The 15,250-nt window shown below is 41.4% G+C and overlaps 1 protein-coding gene across 4 annotated transcripts in view; it reads right to left on the bottom strand.

Annotated features, from left to right (window-relative positions):
- Positions 1-1,799: 1,799 nt before the first annotated feature.
- The window catches only part of TMTC4 (transmembrane O-mannosyltransferase targeting cadherins 4), a 105,677-nt gene continuing 92,226 nt past the window's right edge, over positions 1,800-15,250 (bottom strand). For all 4 annotated transcript variants that reach the window (XM_068267990.1, XM_068267989.1, XM_068267992.1 and 1 more), the window contains exons 16-19: positions 14,651-14,765; positions 13,675-13,787; positions 11,768-11,837; positions 1,800-3,988 (exon numbers count right to left, since the gene is read on the bottom strand). In XM_068267990.1, the coding sequence (XP_068124091.1) occupies positions 3,846-3,988; positions 11,768-11,837; positions 13,675-13,787; positions 14,651-14,765 (441 nt within the window). In that variant the 3' untranslated portion in view covers positions 1,800-3,845. The remainder of the gene's footprint in view (positions 3,989-11,767; positions 11,838-13,674; positions 13,788-14,650; positions 14,766-15,250) is intronic.

The raw sequence follows: 15,250 nt of genomic DNA, 5'->3' as shown, positions 1-15,250 counted from the left end.
TTCTCTACTAAAATGTTTATGTATGCTCTCCTCCTATACTACCAGTATTACCTATTAGAGTAAAATGAAATGCCACATACATATCTAACATACATCTTTTCTGTAGAAGAATGCTGCACACACACATGCAGGTCATTGTAAAGAACAGCATGCACTGCCCGTAAAAAATGTGTAGAATAGCACCCCATGCAAGGGACAGTAAAGCAACCTATATGTGTAATAAGACCCATAGTTAAAGATTGAAATGTTTTGTGTGTCAGTTGTATATTGGGTAGGCTGGTGTGGTTTTTTTTTTTATCACAGAGGCGGTGTGAAAATCCCTTGAGTTTCAACTTATCAACAATGTGTCGACTTACCTCCCCAAAGTAGAGTCAACAGTCAAGGGTCCACTGAAAAATGTCTTCAATCAAATAACTTCACTAAATATTTGCAATGCTTTTCACAGGCTACAACTTGATTCATCAGGCAATACAAGGAGCTAAATCACTGTCCATGTAGGTATAAACATCTCCATTCCATTGGGTTTCAACTTATATCTTCTGCTTAAAGATACACTATGGCGAAAACTTGTGAAATTTAAAATATGTGCAAACATAGACAAATAAGAAGTATGTTTTTTCCAGAGTAAAATGAGCTATAAATGACTTTTCTCCTCTGTTGCTGTCACTTACAGTAGGTAGTAGAGATCTGACAGAAATGACAGGTTTTGGACTAGCCCATCTCTTCATAAGGTATTCTCAGCAAGGCTTTTATTCTTTATAAAGATATTCCCTAAAAAGGATTTAAAAAATGATGCTGGCCAGCTTCCCTGCTCGCTGCACAGTTTTTTGGCAGTTGGACAGAGCAACTGCTATTCACTAAGTGCTTTTGAAAATAAATAAATCCCTGAGAATCCCCTATGAACAGATGGACTAGTCCAAAACCTGTTGCTTGTGTCAGATTTCTACTACCTGCTGTAAGTGACAGCAACATAGGAGAAAAGTAATGTATGCCTCATTTTACTCCATAAAAAACATACTTCTTATTTGTATATGTTTGCACATATTTTAAAATTTACAATTTTTCACCGTAGTGCGAAAATGATATGTTAGAAGCACCATGTACTTAAATTACCTGTAGCCCATTTAAGATACCTCAGAACACCGGCCAGACTGCTGGAGCAAAAGGTCTATTTTATAGCTAAGTTACCATAATATACGGTAGCCTAGCAACAGCCACCATGATTTTTGAGATATGGCAGGTGATTCAAAACAAGCCTTCTGACAACCAGGTGTGGCCCCTCTCTTCCAATACCTCCATTTGTTGCCAGTTACCCAAAGGATCCAATTCAAACTTCCTAACCCTATCATATGGGACCTGGATACATGAAAGAAATGTTGCAGCTGCATAGCAATCCCTGGTCATACCAAGCCTCCTGTCACGCCACTCCTACGTTATGAAACTCCTTACCTCTGCAGATCAGGACAGATCCATCTCTGGACGTGTTTAAATCCAGACTGAAAACCCACCTGTTCAGTTGTTGTGTTGTATTGTGTTAAAACTTCATCCTATTACCAATTACTGAATCTGAGAGAGCCTAAGCGCTTTCTCCTATGGGAGAAAAGCGCTATAGAAATGTTATTGTTATATAAAGTTCTCTATAAGCTGTCTTCATTAATCTCCAGATCCCATTAAACCAACCTGTCCTCTAGCTTGGTCACCTCCTCTCACTCTCAGTCCTAAAGGAGAGGTGACAGTAGTGAGAAGTCCTGGATATCTTTCACAGTTTGTCAGTCAAGACTGACAATCAAGTACAACCATTTTAGGAAGATATTAAAATTATTTTATTATGACGTGCTTACAGAGACCTACAGAAAACATCATATGACAGACTTGAATAAGAAAATGACAGCACAGGTTTACATACTATGTGGAATGCTCAGATGCAGGATATGCAGGGAGGAGTAACAGTTCTAGAATTCTTCAATTACTTGCAACATTGAAACAGTCTGTACATAAAAATGCTGGTAAGGCAGAAAAAGTTTTACATACATAATGTTCTAAAATTCAATAAGTAAAAAAACGAAACATATATGAGTACAATGCATAGGGCCTATTTATAAAATAACACCAGAAAAAAAATGCTACTTCTGCTGAAATACTGCTATATTTCTCTTTGCCAAATTAGAGATTTGTTAATGAGTTAAAGATATTGCCACTATACTGATCACCACTGGGAACAATGGAGAAGATAGGTGTGTGTTCCAAACTCCATATCAGTTTGTGGAGATCGCCACTTTAAGAAGTGGTAATATTCACCTGCAATGAAAGTCAGTGGGTCACGTACCGCTACTATTTCTGTGGAGGAAACAACCGTGGCTGCAATCTGTTATTCCACTGAAATGAACAGGTCTTCAGATTAGAACATTAGGTTAAACCCGAAAAGCCCAGATTCTTAAAAGAATGGCGTACTTAGCACGCACCCTACAACACTCACACTAAGCCACCACCCACAACTGTGCTACTCACACTAAGCCACTGCCCACAACTTTGTTGCCCACACTAGGCCACAGTGTGTTTGTGCCATGCATAATTACATCCTTCGTTTAGTATGAGATCAAAGCACTGACTGCTACATAACACATTCTGATCACCCGTTACAAATCTGATGTTATAAATGTGGCAGGCATTCAAATGTTGAAGCGTAAAGAACAGGAAAGTGATGATTGGTTTCTGTTCAGCAATACTTATAAATAGGCCCCATACAGCAGTATACAGATATATGCAAACAATTGTTCCCTTTTTAAATTAAAGTTCATTATGGCCTCCTGGAACTATTTATACTACTAGGATGCCTACAGACGCTACTTAGCTCTTAAAAGGCATGTAAGCTTTTTAAAAGTGTCTCTAAACTCACTACCTGGCTTCCCCTGCACAACGTACCTGCAGCATATCAGAGGGGGAAAACCTAATCATCATTTTAAGGCCAAAATGTACCCTTTCATCACCTCATTAGGGCTCAGGAAAGCGGTTTCCACCTGGTTAGACTAGGCAGAGAAGGTATATTTTATACTTATATATAATTGAATATTTAGGGGAATTTTCTGATAAATACAAATTCCACTAAAGGGGGTGATACACAATACAACTAAATTATTCTGTCTTTACATTTATTCCAAATGATCAATTAGGTAAAAAAAAGTTTAATTAAACTTTTCTTGCAAATGACAGACCTCAATTTTGTGTAAATATTTAATAAATGAATCACTGGGCATGGTGGGAAAGTTTATATTAGCCTTTAATATTTATAAGATTGAAAAGCTGACGGTGTGGCCACCTGGATAGTGGAAGATCTCTTTATGTAGTTCCATGAGACCAAGTGGAATGTAAAACTGGAACATTTATTTCAGATTGAAGGACACGGTCCTAAATCCAGATCAAGTGTTACCAGATGGAAAGCTGTATGTGATCACATCATAACGCAAAGGATTTTTATTCTGTTGTACAGTGTTTAAAAAAAAAAAAAAAAAAAAAAAATCCTACAACCCTTCTGTACTCCAGAAGTCAACAAGACACATGCAGAAAACAATAGAAATAAATAAATAGTAAGAGTTGTTGCTAGTGGTGTAAGCAAGTGGAGTTACTTTCTAGAAGGTTGCTATGCTTCCCAGTTACAGGAAAGCAGAAAGACTCTCCTCAAGCTCTGCAGCTGCCAGCAACTTGACTCCTTTGTACCTACTAGAAAACAATTCTAGAAAAACAACACGGATATTATTTTAGTGCAATCAGAAGGTGTATGCGGTTTTAAATCCAGATACGTCTACAAAATGGCAGTACCAGTCCTTGCACTGCTTCTCCATGTAGGTTTACATACGACCTCTTTGTTCAAGCTTTCGTTTCAGGAGGTTGTAGTTCTCCCTGGTCCCCTGAGCAGATGGGTCAAGCTTCATGGAAATTTCATAGTGTTTTTTGGCCAGGTCCAGGTGTCCCCAGCGATGGTAAAGCACGGCTAAAACAAGTCACAGGTTTCAGTATTTCAGACAAACGTAAGACTACTGTCTATGGAAAAAAAAGAACCTGAAACATGTTTTTGAACAAAACAAATACTTTCAGGATTGCTAGCTATTCTTTGTCTTGATTACACTAGAGTGATTTCTATTTTACATCATTCTATAAAGAAAAGGATATTATTTAGGTTGATTAAAACAGAAAACCCAGAGGAAAAATATAGCATTTTGCTCATGACAGACATGAAGCTGTAGAAGTGACTGTAATTAGGGCTATTATGTATTAAGACATGGTTCACACTAGCTTCATTTTGTGCACATTTTCTGTACCGTGAAACCCACGCACACCCAATGTTAATAAATGGATGGTTCACATTACGTATTATTTTTGCATTGTATGAGTGGAAACATTTTGGACAGTTTGCAGCATTGTTTTGGATAATGCGGGTGTTGCAGCTATCCGAAGTCTCTGCATAAAATGGGTATTACAATTAACACAGATATTGTGTATTTCAAGGCAGCAGAGTTTTGGAGTTCATACACAGTAATGCATGGCAGTCCCACGTGGGGGGGGGGGGGGGGGGGGGGGAAGCAGAAGAAGAAAGAGGAAGAAGAAGAAGGAGGAAGAAGAGCAGGAAAGAGGAAATAGGAGAAAAGAAGAGGAAAGAGGGAAGAGGAGGAAAGGGGGAAGAGGTGAGAGGAAGAGGAGGAAAAACATTCACAATTTCTCAGCTTTCAAAATAAAAGTTTCAAAATAAAAGTTTCAAAATAAAATGTGCTATTGTAGATAAAATGTGCTATTGTAGATAAAACAGACACATTTTATTTGCCCATTTGTCCTGGTTATTACAATGTTTAACCACTTCAGGATTCGGCGTACGCTTAACTACGCCCCTGAATCCTGAAGTGGATTGCATGGAAACCGTTCCATGTCAGTTCATGGAGCATGCAGCGCCGTAGAGGAGATCGGCGATCCCCAGCCTCTGATTGGCCGGGGACCGCCGGCACCTGATAGACTGAAGCCTATCCTATCCAGCGCAGGACGGAACTCCGTCCTGCGCCGCTCACAGAGGGAGAGAGAGGGAGGGAAGGGGAAGGAGGCCAGGAAGCGCTGCGGAGGGGGGCTTTGAAGAGCCCCCCCCGCAAGCGCAAGCAGCCGACGGCAATCAGACCCCCCCAGCAGGACATCCCCCTAGTGGGGAAAAAAGGGGGGGAAGTCTGATCGCCCTGGCTGCTAGCTGATCGGTGCTGCGAGCTGGAGAGCCCACGCAGCACCGATCAGCAAAACCACCCCCTGGCACAGAAGTGGTTAAATTGTGTCCCTAGTACAATGTATGGCAATAATATTTTATTTTGGGTTAGGGGTGAAGGAGTTAAAAAATAATGAAAATGTATTTACATTTTTCTATGGTAAGTGTATAATGGTGTATTTGGAAGTAGTTTTACTTTTTGACCACAAGATGGTGCTATATTAACTTCGTTTTCTAAAAATAGAAAACAGAACCAAGTGTTTACATGAGTTTACAGGTGTTTATAAACAGGGACTTAGAAGCTTGGCAGAAGTTGCTTAATGGTTAAGGTATAATAGGTAAACATGTTTGTCCATACTCATAGGTTATATAAACTAGAAAATATGAATCCCTTGTATCTGAGAAAGTGAGTGCTTTCAATACTGTAGGAAAATTACGCGAGAGAATAAGAGTCTCATTAGTGTGTTTAGGTTGTTTAATCTTGTGACTGCAATAACAACTGCTGATCATGTTATAGACCTAGTTTAATTTTGAAACGTTTTGCTAGCCAGTAGTAGACAATATTTAACTGATCAAAGTTTCAGGACATAGATTCTACGTCCTAATTAGCCCCCCTGTGTGTTCTAGGATGTAGAATCTACGTTCTGCATTAAAGCCCGCTGTCTGCCGCGCTGTCACGTGAATGGTAAAGTGAATGATTGTTGCTGTTAGCTAGCAACAATAATTCAATAAAGTTAGAAAAAAAAAAGTTGTAAAAGTAAAATAAAATTTTTAAAGTGACATAGTCCCAATAAAATAAAAAGTATTTTTTTTAAAATTCCCCATTAATTTTTAACCCAAACTTAGCCTATTAACCCTCCTGGCGGTCTATTAAAAAATGCCAGGGGGCAGCACAGCAGTTTTTTAAACAAATTTTAAGCCCAGGGCTCGCTACATGATAGCCGCTGTGCATCAGCATCCCCCCACCTGCTTCGATCGCCTCCGGCGATCTCTGATCAGCAAATCCCATTCAAAGAACGGGACTTCCTTGAGGGCTTCCCCTGTCGCCATGGCGACGGGCGGGATGACGTCACCAACGTCGTGACGTCATTGGGAGTCCCGATCCACCCCTCAGCGCTGCCTGGCACTGATTGGCCAGGCAGCGCACGGGGTCTGGGGGAGGGGGCGGCACGGCAAGCTGCGGCTAATCGGCGCGGAGCGGCGGCGATCGGAGTGCACACGCAGCTAGCAAAGTGGTAGCTGCGTGTTGCAAAAAAAAAAATATGCAAATTGGCCCAGCAGGGCCTGAGAAATCCTCCTGCGTGGCTTATACCGCCAGGAAGGTTAACCCCTGCAATACCTATGCCGGCTTATAAACGTTTAATGACTGCCGCCAGTAGCGATCGGATGCAATCGCTAGGGTGAAAGTTTCAGGCCCCAATGCTCTACAGATGTAACACTCTTCCATTGCCTAGTGATGCATCTGTACAGCTCTATGCCCCCTGAACTGTCACCCTAGCAAACGCATTCAATCGCCACAGACGCGCAGACTGGGGATAACGGTCCACCACATGCTCAGCTAAAAGTAAAATGTGGCATATGGGGTATCATTTTAATCAGGAAGTGCCAAATAATTTATTTGTACATGTTTTATAACTGTGGGATGTGTGATGTGAAAATTAGGAAGGGCGACAAATGAAAAAATGTTTGTTTTCTGCATTTACGCCTCATGTTTCCCTATAAATGGACTATAAAACAAAAAATAGTTTTGGGAGAAAAATATTACCCAAAGAAAGCCTAGATTGTACTGAAAAAAACAAGATATGTATCACTAAGATGGCATAGGTAATTAAAAATGTACTGCTGTATCAAAACAACACAGCTAAAGTGTCAAAAATATCAGGAACTTTAAGGTGTAAAAACCATGGAACGAGAACCAGTTAATAAGCCTGGTATGCATGTATACAGATAGTTTGTGTCTTATGAAAACTCAATTTACGAACAACACGCCGATACGAATGGCATGAAAATGGGATCAAATAAAAAAGATTTCATAAAGATTTTGAGAAAATCAATTTTAAAAAATTCAGAGAAAAAGGTTTTTTAAACTCTGTAAAATGACATTTTGCTGCAGTATACTTTACTATAAAGTGAGTTTTGAGTTCTACATACACATTTTATAGATTTTAAAGCAAACCTGTGATCCAGTGCAGGGACCCTCTAAAAGTTTGTGTGGATTACATGAACTTGATTACATTTTAAAAGCATAATTGCAAAATTTACGTGAAATTAGCACAATACAATCATCACTAAGACACAAAGTGGAAAAGAAGGAGGCACAAAGGGGGACAGGTGGGCAGAGGTGGAGACAGAGGGACACAGTGGAAGCAGAGGTGGACACTGAGGGCACAGGGAGACAGAAGTGACACAGTGGAGGGCAGAGGCTGCACAGAGGGGCCACCAAAGGCACAGGAGAAAAGAGGGGGCGCTGGAGGCACAGGAGACAGAGATGGCACAGTGTTCTGACTTAAAGAGAACCCGAGGTGTGTTTAAAGAATGTTATCTGCATACAGAGGCTGGATCTGCCTATACAGCCCAGCCTCTGTTGCTATCCCAAACCCCACTAAGGTCCCCCTGCACTCTGCAATCCCTCATAAATCACAGCCATGCTGTGAAGCTGTGTTTATATCTGTAGTGTCAGTCTCAGCTGCTCCCCGCCTCCTGCATAGCTCCGGTCCCTGCCCCTGTCCCTTCCCTGCAATCAGCAGGGAGGGAAGGGAGGCAGGCGGGGACTGGAGTTCTGCAGGAGGCGGGGGGAGCAGCAGACTGACACTATAGAGATAAACACAGCCAGCTCTGACAAGCTGTTTGTCAGCAGCATGGCTGTGATTTATGAGGGATTGCAGAGTGCATGGGGACCTTAGGGGGGTTTGGGATAGCAACAGAGGCTGGGCTGTATAGGCAGATCCAGCCTCTGTATGCAGATAATATTCTTCAAACCCACCTCGGGTTCTCTTTAAGAACAGATTCAGGTTAAGATCGAACCTACAGTCCCCTATCTCATTCGTTAAGGGGGACCTAAACTGAGAAGGATATGGATTTTACCTTTTAGGCTACTTACACACCAAGACGTTGCGTTTTAGAGGACGTTATGGTCGCATAACGTGCCCCTAATGCAACGCATGGTGGTGCGGGAGAGGACGGTAGAGTGAGCCGCGTTAGGCGGCTCTATCCGCATAAGGTCTCCCAGGGTGGCGCTGATTGGCCAGTGGGACCACGTGATGCGGAGCGAGACACTCCGCATCACGTGGTCCCGCCAGCCAATCAGCGGCCGCCAGTGCAGTGCATATTAAGTAGCCATGTGCGCGGCTACTGTAGCGGCATCTCCCCGCCTCGTCTCCGCCCCCCACTGAGCATGTGCAAACAGTCTAACGCGGCTAAAGCTGCTAGAACGCACAGCATGCTGCACTTTCACTACAACGTGCAGCTTCACATGCAACGCAACGTGGGCAGTGTGAACAGCCCACTTGTGTTACATTGCTGTTTGTTGGGGGAGCGTTACAGGCTGCACTAACGTGCGCCTGTAACGTCCCTGTGTGGAAGCAGTCTTAAAATAATACCAGTTGCCAGACTCCCTGGCTGATCCTGTGTCTCTAATACTTTTAGCCACAGCCCCTGAACAAGCATGCAGATTAGGTGCTCTGACTGAAGTCAGCCTGGATTAGCTGCATGCTTTTTTTCTGGTGTATGATTTAGCCACTACTGCAGCTAAAGGGATCAGCAGGGCTGCCAGGCAACTGGTATTGTTTAAAAGGAAGCATCCATATCCCTCTCAGTTAAGGTTCCCTTTAACTTAGGACTACCTGTATTAATGTTGTCAATCTCATTTGGAATTAATCATATGCATTGTTCTTCCCCTACACCTACAAAGCACCATGATTATTTCAAGCCCTAATTTGCCCTCCCAGATTCTTCATTGTTAGTAAAGATGAATAGGGGTCTATATCATTACTCACACAATTTCATATTTGAGGTCAGTGTTTCAGTTAAATTCCCATTGGAAAAATCTCATGACCCAGGGATCTGTATATAAAGTATAGAGCTGCTAGGAGAGTGAGTGTCTTTTTTAGCACATAGCCATCATCTGACCCCTCCCACATTTTCCCTCTGGTGCAACACAGGGAGGAAGTGAGCAAAGTCTGCTTTGTGTTAAAAAAAACAGGTGGTGCCTCCTCCAAGCATTTCATTGACTACTTCATGAGGGTGATGACTATATGGGAGAAGAAGTATGAATGACTTGCAGACTTGTTATTCTTTCAGGCAACATCTAACATAGGCACTGACAGCTTTGCAAACCTCGCCAGCCAGATCATAAATATTATTAATATCGTTCACAATACAATATGTATTAAAAATACAATCCTAAATCAAGACTTTAAAGAAGTTATACAAGTTTGGTTAAATGCATTTTCGGGTCTTAAAGGATACCCGAAGTGACGTGTGACATGATGAGATAGACATGGGTATGTACAGTGCCTAGCACACTAATAACTATGCTGTGTTCCTTTTTTTCTTTCTCTGCCTGAGAGAGTTAAATATCAGGTATGTAAGTGGCTGACTCAGTCCTGACTCAGATAGGAAGTGACTACAGCGTGACCCTCACTGATAAGAAATTCCAACTATAAAACACTTTCCCAGCAGAAAATGGCTTCTGAGAGCAGGGAAGAGATAAAAAGGGTCAATAGTTCATAGATTTTAGCTCTGGCATACTTCAATGAATGTGTCATTGAGCAAAAACAATAAAACCGTTAAAACTTAAAAAGTAGATTTATACATAAAATAAAACTGTGGAATACCTTAAAAAGTCATTTTTAGGTGAAGGAAGATAGATACAATCATTTATTTCATTAGTTTATTTTCGCTTTGGCTGTCCTTTAAAAAAAATGGTACATTTTGTGGGCTTTGGAGGGTACAGCAGAAATTTAGTTACCTATGGGGGGCTGCTCCGTAGTCCTCTGCCTATATGGACGCGTTCATTTTCTATCCCCCATGCCGCAGACTCCCAGTTTTTTACCCAGCAATTGTGATGCATGCCAGGGACGTGCAATGCATGCTGGGAGATGTAGTTCTCATTTATCTCCTGGCTGGGAGATGTAACCACATCAATGAACTATATCACCCAGCATGCATCGCCGGTCCCCGGCATGCATTGTGGAGGATGGGAAGACAGGATATTACTGTAGTAATTTTAACCTGCGGCATATAGTCAAGGGGAGCTATGGAGCAGCCCTCCTAGGGCATACCTATTATTCAGCCACCGGGGAATTTGTGCGCAGGGTAAAGTCGATAAATGGCTTACCCTGCTGCTGCACAAGTCCCGGCGGTGCCAATTACTATTCCCCCTTCAGGCGGTCATGGATAGTGGGGAATTATGTAATTAGGCTTCCAGCTATCGCTGGTGGTGAAATTGCAGCGTTTTTGAAGTAATTTGTGCTCAGTCTTTTGACACTGCACAAATTACTCACTGAGTGTCAGCAGGGCCGTAATTCCTATTACAGCCTATGGTGGCGCCGGAAGGGCCCAAATACATTGCTCCCTCCTAAGTAGATGCCTGCTGCATTCTCTCCAAATTTTACGAACATCCTTTAGGGGGAGGTTCGTTTGACTAGTATTGTTATGTAACTTCTGTTCTCTCTCTTTTTTTAACCAAGACTGCTGGGTAATATTTGGCACAGTCCAGGATATAACGTCTGCTACAAATCGGGGCAGGAAGGCAGGGGTGTAGTGTCGATATCCTGGGACAACAGAGGGTTGGGAGGGGATCATAAACTGAATTGGAGGATTTTATGATTTCTGGAGTTTTTCAGTTGAACTTATTTCTTTATAACCCTGCAAGTCTATATGAAGCCCCCAGATGAAAACACGGGAGCAAATACACACATTACTGTAAAAAACACAACCTGTAATTCATTCCTGTGACATATTGATTACTATGCATGGGAAACAAATCACAATCATGGAAAAAATAGAATATTTGGTGCTAATCATCTCATCAACTTAAGAAAAATCATTTCATTGACCTAAAGAGGGGCCTATGTTTTGCCATGTCCACTTCCTTCAGTGCGGCTGCCTTTCACAAGCATTTTAACTCAGCGTGCATGAAAAACTTTGACAGAATTTCACTGCAAGAAAGACGAGGCTTCAAAAGGCCTCATGCATTTTTTAAATTCTATTCATGTAGTTTCTAAACAAAGCATCTGCACAAGGGGTCCTTACAGTTCTAACAGTCGTCACCTCATAATGGAAAGGCTTCACTCCAATCGTTGGGTCTTTTGTGCACACTTATATTTGACTGAAATTGATTTTACCCTTTTCAATTACAACACAGTGAGAAAGGACTGTTAAACATATGCCTTTTGACGTTTCGATCTTGACGTCGTTTGGTAATTAATTTTCCACTCCATCAATGTGAACCTATCTCAAAGTATATATGTCTGCACAATGGCAGTTTTTCATTTAAAATATAGAAATGATGGAATTAAAGCCTCTTACCCAAATTGCCATGATAACTTGCAGATGAGGGGTTAGCATCAATAGCTCTCAGGAACAACCCTTCAGACTCCTGAAAGGACACAACAGAATCCTGTACATTTCTGAAAGGCCACGTACAGCTTGTCACAAGGAAATTATATATAATTGGCTTTCTGCATCTCCTAACTGTACTGTATTCTGGTAAACTATTACATTAGTAATTTGACAAATTTTCACAGAAATGATACCACGCTAACCAATAATACAAATCTGTGTAAATACAATTAATGATATTAGGGGGTAGTTAGTAAGAAGCGGTCTTATCCTTCACAGACTCTTTTGTGGACAAATTTTGTATAAAATAGAAATATACATACAGTTCCTAAAAAGAAAGAGTCTACTCCTAGGTGGAAAATTTTGCACTCATTGCCCGAGTCATAGCAGAGCACAGTAGGGTTTGCTAAAAAGTCAGCACAAATTTGTAATCGGTAAAACTGCAGTCCTGCACACAACCACAGTGAGAGTGTCTCCTAAATAAATCCAGATTGACATGGTTTTATTAAAGTTTTATTTTCTCTTTGGGTGTGTGCATGCCACCATCATAGCACAATCTCTTATGCAAGGGTCACACTTGTAAAAAAAACTACAGCGTTTTGCCGCATTGGCAAATGCATGGGAAAATGAATGCAAGGATTGTCTATGAGGCCGCTGCATTTTCAGGAGGCATCTGCTATTCCGCCTGCGTTTCCTCATACAATCACTGATTATTGTAAAAAAAAAGTGTGCGTGTAAACTGCACAAAAAGTGCAAAACCATGTAGCAAAGCTGCAGTTCCCACAGACACAAGCATGATCCCTCCCTTATTCCCAATACTTCCTTGCTATGTTCTGCTAAGACCCAGGTAAGGGTTGGCAATGTAATGGCATACTTACAGAATCTGTAAGTGTGCTATAAATTATCCAGATGACCTTTGTAAACAGAAACACTACCTAATATGTGTTGCTCTTACTATTCAAAACATGCTACTAGGGATAGTGGCCAGAATTGCATTACAGTGCCCCTTTAAACAAAGATTTTCTCTCTAATGGGGAAGAATACTACTCTGTTGATTTATATAAATGTATGCAGTATATGCAAATAACTTTGCTAAAGCCCATTCCATACAAGTGGAAGTACACGTACATGCAAAAAAGATGCCTGCATGCAAAAATGGACACTAGAGATAACCACTGGTAGAGTATAGGTAAAACTACCTATATTCTACTATTAGGCTCTATATAATTATGATAGTAAAATGTTCACTCTTCCTATGCCTAACCCTTACAGACCCCCCCCCCCAAACGCCCACTCCCCCAACCGATGCCTAACCCTAGCTGACCCCTCAACCAATGCCTAATCCTAACCAACCCCTAACTCCCCCAAAATGAAGCCCAACCCTAACTGTCCCCCCAAACCGATGCCTAACCCTAAGAGACCGCCTCTCCCTCTACAATCTATGGGGAAGTTAGGGTGCTGCCAAAGGTAAAGGCTATTTGCAGCTGCAGTTTGTATAGCGAACAGCCTAGGTGTCTGTAATTTTGATGGGTGCCCAAATATCGTGTTATAGCTGACAATCATGGCTATTAACATGCACGCCTCTGGCGATGCACAAACTTCCCCGACACCAAAATGTCTTGCTTCAGGAAAAACACACCTACTGTAATCAGAATTACCATAATTAAATACTCACTATACAGAGCTTCCATCCATTGAGGTATCTACTTGTACTTTCATATACCTCTTCAGGTACACTTTAGACAGACTATCAACGTATACTTAATGTTGTAGAAATTGTCTGAAAATATGTGAATTTTAAGGCTGTGCACAGCCACAGGTTGAAACTCTTTTCTATCAAGCTGTGTGGCAGTTACAATACTAATTAGACAAACCTTGTATTTCTCGGCTTTTCCAAGCACATTGGCTAGAGAAAATGTGATGGAATGGTCATGAGGCAACATCTTTAAAGCTTCTCTTCCAACAGCTTCTGCCTGAGCTAAATTTCCTGAGGAAACAGTAGTCAATAAAATGTTAGTGATGGCAGAAAAGTTATTATCTTTAGAATATTAAATTGAACCTGAAGATAAAAAGTGCCCTTTGGGAGAAGGACACTTCTGGATCCTGAAGAGGCTTCCCTTGCACTCCTCTGTAGCCCCATCCCAGCGGAGGGGACCCCGAAAGTCCACTTATAAGGGCTTGTTGACATCTCATGCAGGCGCAGTAGTCTTCTTTCTGTTTGGGCTCCAGAACAATAATAATTCAGTGGCGAGCCTCCCCTAGGTGCACTAGCTGACTACTGCTCGTGCTCCGGCAGAAATAGCCAAGCCCTATTGGGTATACTCCACTACGCAGGTGTGAGACGTCTGCGCAGGTATTTCCATCAGAGCCCGAGTTGTAAACCGCTAGTGCACCTGTGTGAGGCTCGTCACCATATTATTATTTTAGTGTACTGTTTTAGGGTCCCGCCACTGGATCACGCTGGCTAAGGAGGACAGGGGAAGTCTCATTAGGATACAGAGGCCTCCCCCTCCCAAGATAAAGATCTGTTATTGATTATTGGTGTTTTCTTTCAGATTCTCTTCCAGATTCGGAGTTCAGTTGCCAGGCAAAGCTACATGTCAGCAGTTCTCAATATTCTATGGTCCATCAACCACTTTGTGCAAAGCCACGGAAACAAGACCAACTATATTCAATCAAGTATATACACTTTATTTTCCCAACGATATGGAACAAATATTTTTATACAAAGAAAATTATACATTTTCTAATGTCTCTCATAGTACTGCCAATGATGAACCTAATTTCCAGCAACCAGAGACATTTAATATAGTATTTCAACAGGTAAAAGGGATCATATAAGAAGATTACCTGTGTTATCAAGCAGTATGATCATGTTGTTCCAAGCTAAACTGTGTTCTGGTTTCAGAATTGTTGCATTTCTCCATGCATTTAGAGCATCCATATGTCGATTTAAATCTGCATACTAAAAAGAAACAGTATAAAATTATTTCACACATATAAAGTACAAATGCAATCACTGGTTTAGTCATCACAAGCTCACAGTATTCATTTATATGTCTTCAGGAAATGTAAGGGTCTATTCATAACCATCATCAAAGTACTGTATAACATATTGTGCACCTTTACCTACAAAATTGCATGGCCTCTCTAGTCTGACAGTAGGCATGTGGTGCATCCCAGGTGCCATTTCTCAGCATTATGCAAGAATACAGTAACTTTGTCACCTTTAGGTTATTCTTTCCAATGAATAGCAAGAATGAGGTTTCTACCTGGCCACCACATAAGTCACTTTTTTAAAGGCCACCTAAAGTGAGAGCGATATGATATTGCCATATTTATTTCCTTTTAAACTGCTGATCTTTCTGGCTGCAGTGTCTGAACACCTTAATCTGCATGCTTGTTCAGGGTATATGACTAAAAATATTGAAGGCAGAAGACCAGCAGGAC

The sequence above is a fragment of the Hyperolius riggenbachi genome, chromosome 2 (genome assembly GCF_040937935.1).
Source record: "Hyperolius riggenbachi isolate aHypRig1 chromosome 2, aHypRig1.pri, whole genome shotgun sequence".
Classification (NCBI taxonomy): Eukaryota; Metazoa; Chordata; class Amphibia; order Anura; family Hyperoliidae; genus Hyperolius; species Hyperolius riggenbachi.
Note: the sequence above shows the minus strand (reverse complement) of the source record. Positions and strands in the feature narration are given on the sequence as shown.